The sequence below is a fragment of the Poecilia reticulata genome, chromosome 2 (genome assembly GCF_904066995.2).
Source record: "Poecilia reticulata chromosome 2, P_reticulata-male-v2, whole genome shotgun sequence".
NCBI lineage: Eukaryota > Metazoa > Chordata > Actinopteri > Cyprinodontiformes > Poeciliidae > Poecilia > Poecilia reticulata.
Genome location: NC_088831.1, coordinates 9,003,934 through 9,013,246, shown reverse-complemented (window position 1 = coordinate 9,013,246; position 9,313 = coordinate 9,003,934). Strand labels below are relative to the sequence as shown.

The window sequence follows — 9,313 nt, the reverse complement described above, 5'->3', positions numbered from 1 at the left end:
TTGGGATTTTACAAAACAAACATAACTGTAAAGTGAAAGAATAAACACGTAAAAATCTGACACATGTGGAAGGCATTTATACTGTGTACAGTGTTATTTGTTCTATTTTTACCTGCATTTAATAAAGAAAACTGTTTTTTTTTTTGTTGTAAAAACAAACTACTGAACAAACAAGCATCTATAAATCCTTGAAGATTAAATACACATTAAGGGTCCCATATCTTTGCCTCATTAAAATAAAGGCATACAACTTCCAAAATGTGTTCTATTTTGTTAAAAGAAGAACGATTCTTTGGGGGTGTTTTGGAAGTCAAGGTTTACATTTTATGAAACTAAAATCTTTTCTTCCGTTACTCTTGTATTTAGCTCCATACATCAACTAACTCGTCGCTGCAGCATGATGCTGCCATCACTATATTTCACATTTGTCACTCCCCTATTCTATTAGCTTGGTGGCAAACTCTAGATTAGAAACTCTGGAGATTTTAGCTTTAATGTGACAACATCTAACATCCAGAGGGAAGGAGGCACTTTCCTAAATCATGACTCAGGTAAAGGTGACACAGGTCAGAGGGGATGTTTCCTATAAGTTAAAAACGAGTACCCCCCCCCCCCACACACACCCCCAACCTCCAGGGCAAAAGAGAAAAAAATAAAATAAAAATAAAGAGCTCTCTTAGTGCATGAGGATCAGTCATGATGAATAAAACAGCTTCACATGCCTCTCAGACGCTTGTTGCTGCTGCAAAGAAAGCCTTTTTCATCATCGTGCTGCCCTCTGCGGGTCTTCTTCCAGCCTCCTCCCCCACCACAAACCTGCCCCCGTTTTCTCCCCCCACCCACCTTCCTTATCATTACCAGACACCCTTTAAGACTATTAAATTGCGTCCCATTCCCTCATTGAGCGGCAGCACGTGTTTTCACACAAGAATTGTGTTTGTTCTTCTTCTTTAGACTATATTCTCCGCAGAGGTAGAACGTGTGCGCCGCCTTTGCTTTGCGCCAGGCTGATTTTAAGTTCCACTAGTTGAAAAAAAAAAAAGAGAGAGAGAGAAAAGGTTTTGGTGGGAAGATCAAGCTTGTGCACAGCAGCAAGGCTGGATATCGCATGACCGATGCAGAGCTGCAGAGGGAGAGAGAGAGAGAGAGAGAGAGAGAGAGAGAGAGAGAGAGAGAGAGAGAGAGAGAGAGAGAGAGAGATTCTTGCATTCGGGGAGAAAGCTGGAAGAGCATATTCGCTGATCTGCGCTCGTTTTGGACGCTCTGGTGGCTAAAATAAAGAGGCGCATTTGTCATCCGCTTCAGGTCTGTGCGCACTTGGAGGAAAGTCACGTTCTTTAAGAAAAAAATAATAATATATATAATATATATATATACTTTAAAAAAATGCATGCGACAAGAACGGCGTGATGTTCTGAGATGTGGGATTACAGCGCTCTGTTCTCAGCCATGTCCGAACTTTGGTTCTGGCTGCTCTTCCGAGATGACGCCGCTGATTTCGGCCGGACGGACTCGGAAGCCGCGCTGGCGTGAATGAGATCTCTCCCTCCCTCCTCCTCCTCCTCCTCTTCCTCCTCCTTCTCTTCCTCTTTCCCCGGATCAGACGGCACTCTTAACGTGCGCCTGCTGTATGGAGCCTAACGCGGAGGAGACTTGACTTGTTTTTTTTTTTTTTAATTATTTATTTTTTTTTATTTTATTTTCCTTTGTTTTCTATTTCTATTTCGTCCGATTTTTGTTGTCGTATCTGGTTTGGCGATCGAGTGAAGGACGGGTGACACCATAGGAGAAGGAGGCAAAAAAAAAAAAAAGACAAATCAATGTTTTCCACTGAGGTTGGAGAGAGAAGACCGTGATTTTCGGGATGCCTTGGCGTTCACACGGATCGGCACGGTAAGATGTCTATGATTCACGCATTTATTCACGCATTATGCTCGAATTCTGAGGATCTTCTACCGTAGGTTGGAACATTTTTTTTATGGGGATCTGTCCGTGGTGCTGAAATCTCTGTCTGTCCACCCCCTCCCACCACATCCTCCCTCTGCCCTTTACTGCATTAGCGAAGTTGATCCGATTCAAGACAGTTTAGAAAAAAAAAAAGGTGTGCGCGCCGCTTTCCTTTACCTTGACAAAAAAAAAAAAAAAAGCCTCCCAAGTTAGTGATAACACCCATTATCGTCTTCCAGCCGCGTTTGCAACAGACGTTTACATTAGACGTGACTTTAAGGATCGATTGCAGCGCCCGGAGATGTCTTAAATAAGACTATTTGGATGGGGATTCGGTGTACATAGACTAAAATGTACGCGCGCACGTGCAAATCCGCGTGCACGCGAAGCAAAAAAAAAAAAAAGGGGGGGGGGGGACAATATGTAACCCCCTCTTTTCCCTCACCCCCCACTCTATGGCAGTAGAAGCTCTGCCGCCTCATTTTCTGGTTATTTACCAGAGATCAACAGCCCCATTCACGCCGTCTTCATCTTTGATCAACTTCTCTCGATCATTTCTGCCTGTAGGCAAAAAGGAGGTTCTGTCGCCTTCCTAGGCCGGATTTTTTTTTCTTTATCTCTCCCTTTCCCCTCTCCAAGACGAGCAGTGCCTGCTTTATTTTTCTTTCCTATTCTCGATCAATTCCTTTCGAGAGAGAGAGAGAGAGAGCGAGAGTATGAGAGAAAAGGTCTCCTTTTCAGTTCCCCCCCCAACCCTTCAAATAAGAGTCGATAAAAATGACACTGCGCTTGAATTAAATCCCCGTGTCCTCGTGTTGCTGTTTGCTCCCAGCCTGGAAAGGGAAAAGAATCCAGACAGTTTGGCCACAGTTTGCCAGGGGGGGCAGTGGAGGGGAGCTGGGTCAGGATTCCTCATTAGAAAACGATGGAAGATTTCTGTGTAAGGTACATTCAAGGCAGATGACGGTTGGTGTTTGAAAATCCAGTGATGAAGTCTAGACTTCCATTTTCCAAGATGGATTGGTTTTAATTTAAGCAGTCCAACAACTAGCTTACCTATCCTCCATGTTTATAGTTAAGCACTGAAGTTGCAGCACATCTTCACGCCGAACAATCTTCAATAGGCCTACTTGTTTTTTACCTGTGTGCCATGAATACTCACAGGGGCTCAGTTCATTTAGTAGGCAGCTATGAAGAAATGTTGCACATGTCTCATGCATTTCCTGTGCAGTATAAAAAAGAACCCCTCCTTTTTTTTTCTATTCTCTTCTACCCACCCCTCCATACCCCCCCTCCCCCCTTCCCTAGATGACACCTCACACTGGCACCACACTCGAGTGAGCCGGGGCATCCTCTCCCAGGACAAAATGCATATCTGGATTCTAAAAATAATCCTTCTGATTGCATCATCTCCGAGGCTGGTCGAGATGTATGACAATTATGGGGAGATCTGCCGGAGCCTGTGCACGTGTGACGAGAAGGAGGGGATCCTGACGGTGAGCTGCGAGAACCGGGGGATCATCAGACTGACAGAGATCAGCCCGGTTCAGTTCCCGATGTACCACCTCCTGCTGACAGGGAACCTCCTGAAGAAGCTGTCAGTCAATGATTTCATCAATTACACTGGGGTAACCATCCTGCACTTGGGGAACAATGATATCTCCGAGATCGAGTCGGGTGCCTTCAACGGACTCCAGGGATTAAAACGGTTGCACCTGAATAACAACAAGATTGACCTTCTGAGGGACGACACTTTCACAGGGCTGGAAAGTTTGGAATACCTACAAATTGATTATAACTACATTACAACTATAGAGCCCAATGCCTTGAGCAAACTGCACCAACTGACAGTGATGATTTTGAATGATAACTTACTTTCTGCCCTCCCCTCCAATATATTCCGGAATGTCCCCCTTACGCACTTGGACCTTAGGGGGAACCGACTAAAAATGTTCCCCTACATCGGCCTCCTGGAGCACATGGACAAAGTCGTGGAATTACAACTGGAGGAAAATCCGTGGAACTGCTCATGTGAGCTCATTGCTCTCAAGGCTTGGCTAGAGAGCATAGCCTACACGGCTCTGGTCGGGGAGGTGGTGTGCGAGACGCCTTTCAGGCTGCATGGCAGAGACCTGGATGAGGTGTCAAAGCAGGAGCTGTGCCCGCGGAGACCCGTAGAGGACACGGTCAGGCCTGCACCACCCAGCAGCACCAATGGATATTATCAGACCACACCTTCTGCTGTCACGGCCTCCGTCACCTCATCAGCTGTTTTTAGGTCCTCCTCCAGGCCTACCAAGGGCACACGGCAATTTAACAGAACTAGGTTAAAGCCCACTTCTCGGTTACCGGGCGGTAACCCGTATAACTATGGCCCCATCATTGCTTTTCAGACCAAATCTCCTGTGCCTTTGGACTGCCCCACTGCCTGCACATGTAATCTGCAGATTTCTGAAATTGGGTTAAATGTCAACTGCCAAGAGAGAAAGATTGAAAGCATTTCTGATCTGAAACCCAAGCCATACAACCCTAAAAAAATGTATCTCACTGGAAATTACATCCCTGTGGTGCGAAGATCTGATTTTGTCGATGCCACTGGATTGGATTTGCTTCACCTGGGAAACAACAGGATAAGTGTGATCCATGACAGGGCTTTTGGGGATTTAACCAACCTGCGTCGGCTGTATTTAAATGGTAATCTCATGGACAGGCTTACAGGGGAGATGTTTTTTGGCTTGCAGAACTTGCAGTACCTTTATTTAGAGTACAACAAAATCAAGGAGGTGGAGGCTGGCACTTTTCGCTACTTGCCTAATCTCCAGCTGCTTTTCCTCAACAACAACCTCCTTAAAACTTTACCCATGGGCATCTTTTCCAGCCTCTCCCTGTCTCGGCTTAATCTGCGTAACAACCAATTCCAAAACCTGCCTGTGAGCGGTGTTTTAGATCAGCTCAAGTTGCTTGTGCAGATAGATCTGTTTGAAAACCCCTGGGACTGTTCTTGCGACATAGTGGGGATGAAGATATGGCTCGAGCAGCTCAGTGCAGGCACGGTGGTTAATGAGGTTGTGTGCGAGACCCCTGTACGCCACAAGGGGACGGATCTGCGTTCCATCCAGTCTGAGCAGCTGTGCCCAGACTACACTGACTCATATGTCTCACCAACTCCCCCCACGGAGGAGCCCATGGACGACCATGTTGTCACAACAAACGCTCCCCAGAAGTTCAGCCCCTCAAGCAGCACAGTTCCCCTCTCGGTCCTCATCCTTAGCCTCTTGCTTGTTTTCATCATGTCCGTCTTTGTGGCGGCGGGGCTCTTTGTCGTGGTGATGAAAAGGCGTAAAAAGTCTCAGAGTGACCGCACGAGCACCAACAATTCAGACGTCAGCTCCTTTAACCTGCAATACAGCCTCTACAGCAATCGCTCCGGCCCTAAAGTCAAAGCCCCCGCCGGTCACGTTTACGAGTACATTCCCCACCCCATGGGCCACATGTGCAAAAATCCCATTTACAGGTCACGGGAAGGGAACACGGTGGAGGATTACCGAGACCTGCACGAGCTCAAGGTGACATACAGGAGTACCCCTGATGAGGAGAGGGACAGTAGCACGTTGAGGAGTCCCGCGTACAGCGTCAGCACCATCGAGCCACGTGACAACCCCTCCCCCATCCAGGATGCAGACCACTTTTTCAGGGGCATTCTGGAGCCCGATAAGCAGTCCCCGCATCAGTCCATCCCATCCATCCCAGCAGTCAATTTAGAGTACAAGTACACTGGGCCTGTGTCGTACACCTACAACCCAAATTTCGATGTCAGACGGCAGTTCTTGCACCCGGAGAGGATAAGAGAAACGGTGCTCTACGGCACAGCACCCAGTACTGTTTATGTGGAGCCCAACAGAAACGAGTATTTGGAGCTAAAAGCTAAACTGCAGTCTGAGCCTGATTACCTCGAGGTCCTTGAGAAACAGACCACCTTTAGTCAGTTCTGAGCAACGCGGTTGCTAATGTTAATGAGACACTTTCTCTGCTGGTCCTCCTTGAAACAGTGGCTCAGTTTATTAAAGGGTGCCTTGGCACAGAAACACACGAGCGAACGCGAGGGAGCTAGGACGGGGTGTGCCGAACAATCAATTCTTTCTGAAACTCGACAGCACGAAAAACGGATACAGCTTTCCGACACGTAGACGAACAAACTCCACTGATGATGATGCAAATTTTATTTTTTTATGGTGAAGATGGAATAACACAAAATGTAAGTGTACTGGTAAATCCTATCCAACTTCATTTTCAGGAATATAACCATACATTAAAAAAAAGGTATATTGTGAATCAGAAGAGAGAGAGAAACGTTTATAAAATCCCTCCTGGACAAAAAAAAAAGAAGAAAAACACTTGTACAGCAGATGATCAGAACTGTGTAGGACTATTTTCTGCTGTAGTCTGTAAGTAAGTATTTATTGATATAATCTGCCATGTCTTTTAAAAAAAGAAAAAAAAACTTTGATTCTACATCAGATATTACCTGTGTCATCATATTCCATGATCCTCTGGAAAAAAAAAAGGCTTATGTTTGTAGTTTCATTTACTGTAGCTCTGCATTGTAACAGTGGCTTTTTCTTTTTTGAAAGTGGCACACCCCCCAAATGTTCAAAAACAGACTGCGTCATTTGAAGATTTAAAAAAACAAAACAAAACACACAAAAAAATAGTGTCTTTGTATGCTTTCTGCACTTTTTGAAATTGGAAGGCGAGTTTGCCTTCGTTGAGCTCTCATAAAGGAGATTATTATATTAAAAATGAATATGAGTATTCATTCTTAATATGTAGAGGTGATATGTTATCAAAACTAAATTCATAAATGATATTTGAAGTATTCATTATGTTGTGTAATACGGATATTTTAATCAATGTAACACCTATTTTTATACGAGCATTGGCAGATTCTCTATCCCTTATTGGTTCCTTTGTTTTGATTGCTTTGCACTTATTGCACTATATTGACCAAACTATGTTATTGTCATCAAATAAAACAAGATGTCAGGTTCATACATTGTGCTCATGAGGAAAACTGAAGTGTTCTGGTTGACATTACTAAGAACCATCAGAGTTGGGTTGGTAGTGAACCCTTTTAATTTGGCAAATCCACTGACATTGTCTTGGCTAAGAACCGGCGACTGAAGATGCAGTCTGTGCTTCACTCATAGGGCCAAGCTGGCGTCTCAGAAAGGCCTGAAATCAATGGGGATTCAATCAATGAGCATTAAACCTTTGCAATTATACAATGACAACTGTATCCACATTACTGCCTGCCAAGCGACAAGGAGGTCATTTATATAAACATGATAGGAGCCGACTTAGAGCTCCTGCAAAGCCAGTGGGTATCAACTTTGACAGTGATGAAGGCATACAGACTGAAGGTAGTCATAATAGGCTTGTATTAGGAACTTTAAAAAAATAAAAAAAGAAATACATGGATAGTTATAAAAATGCTAAAAACGTAAATTTATTTAATTGTATATTTCAGTGTGGTTTTATACAACACTATTTTTTCAGTCGTGGTTCTGATATCAGTCGAATATTATCAAATTACAACCACTGATTCGACCAAAAACAACAACAGCTCAACTATTCATTATAGTAATAGAATCACATTTCATCTCGGTTTTGTTAAGATACTAAATTTCAAATGTAATATTTTCATTCTTTGCATATGAATAATATTTTTAGCTAGCTGAATGGACTACTAACTGCTCTTATTGCCCATATATGACGTGCATTTTAAGAGACTAGTGGTTACATAGAGTGGTAAAGAAAGAAAACAATAGAGAATAGAACGCATAGAAAATGTCATCAACTGTTAAAGTGGGCAAGACATGCATCAAGTTTAAAGCAAGTGTAAAATGATGCACTTGGTTGGTATGAAAGGTTTTGTGGTTGATAATGACGTTTAGCTCATGAGAAAGACCAACATTGCGATGGTACAAAATAACAAGCACAAATCAAAAACAACAACTTTAGACACTAAAGCAAAACAAAATTAGTCAATTAACTATTATTGTCTTTTTGAGTCGGAATTGGTGCAAAACATAGCTTCCCTGTTGTGATTTGGGTACAAAAACCAGGCAAAAGTATATTAAAAAAAATTCAATCAAGAGCAAATCTTAACATTAAAAGTATGTAAATTTTGCTTTTGCAGTTTTCATGTTTGACTTTTTCAGTGATTTGTGGTAGTGTATGCTATGTAACAGACAGGGCTCTGGGTTCAAAAGGATCCAGATTCAAATGTGAGAGGAGAGGGTGAAATGAAGACACTTTTTAAAATACAGATTGTAACTTAAAGGTATATATATATATATATATATATATATATATATATATATATATATATATATATATTATTTTTTTTTTGGTACTGTCTGAAGTTGTTGTCTCAATCTGTGTTTGGCCACTTCACTACTTGAAAATGCAAAGCAGGACCCATAAAAAGGCAAGAGGCTGCCCCTGTGCCACCATTTTCAGTGTGCAGCGAGCGTCACCATTTAGGAATCCGAGCGCTCCCTCAGCAGAGACAAACGACATCTTTCCGGAGCCGAGGCCCGCCGACTAATTCTCAACTTGCGGGGAATTATTTGGAATTAAATGAATTTATAATTAAACCTTCTCCGCGTGCAAAGAGCTGTTATATAACTGTTTACGTTTTTTTTTTTTTTCTCTTTCCCACTACCAAGTCCATTGTGGTGCCTGCTGCCTTGCCTTATTAAAAAAAAAAAATGTAACGCTCTGGGTCCTCATTGCTTTCAGAGAAGCTCGGAATGAGAGCAGAAGGCAACCATTTGGGAGATGAGGAGTCCTGGAACCGAGTGTAACTGTGGATGTGTCATACATGTTGCAGGAAGATGTGAATCATAGCCAAGGAGTGCATGCACTCGCCCAGCATTGGTGGCCTGTGGGCTGCTCACAGTTCCTGACAGGGAATTATATTTAATTTTTGTGATGCTTTTATTGCTAAAAACTTTGCACCTGAGCAGCACAGTGACAAAATGTTTAAAATGTGGCGCAGATGGCTTCATGGGGTTTCATTTTCATATCCTCGAATTACAATTCCCCCCCCATCGTCAGATGGCAAAATGTTCGACCACATTGATGAAATCAATGAATCATTGTTTTTTCCCCGCTTTTCTGAAATAGGTTTGTCATTACTGTGTGTGTGCGCGCGAGTATAAACATCTATCCACCCCAGACTGTTTAAATAATTGCCGCCTTGACCCAGCTTACAGTCCCAGCGTAATATACTCGCATTTGTCGAAATCGCACGCTAAATCAATTTCAAAACCAAAATTGATCAGAGAATCTTTTGAACTTC

At 43.1% G+C, this 9,313-nt stretch overlaps 1 protein-coding gene across 1 annotated transcript; it reads left to right on the top strand.

Moving 5' to 3' along the window:
• The first annotated feature begins 1,038 nt into the window (after positions 1–1,038).
• On the top strand, positions 1,039–6,996 carry slitrk5 (SLIT and NTRK like family member 5). Its single transcript, XM_008428047.3, has 2 exons — positions 1,039–1,893; positions 3,256–6,996. The coding sequence occupies exon 2, from the start codon at positions 3,315–3,317 to the stop codon at positions 5,937–5,939; it is 2,625 nt and encodes an 874-aa protein (XP_008426269.1). The 5' UTR covers positions 1,039–1,893; positions 3,256–3,314; the 3' UTR covers positions 5,940–6,996.
• The last annotated feature ends 2,317 nt before the right edge of the window (positions 6,997–9,313 follow it).

Bases quoted from the DNA above. Each gene is read 5' to 3' on its own strand.
- slitrk5 (XM_008428047.3), top strand. From the start codon at position 3,315: ATGCATATCTGGATTCTAAAAATAATCCTTCTGATTGCATCATCTCCG.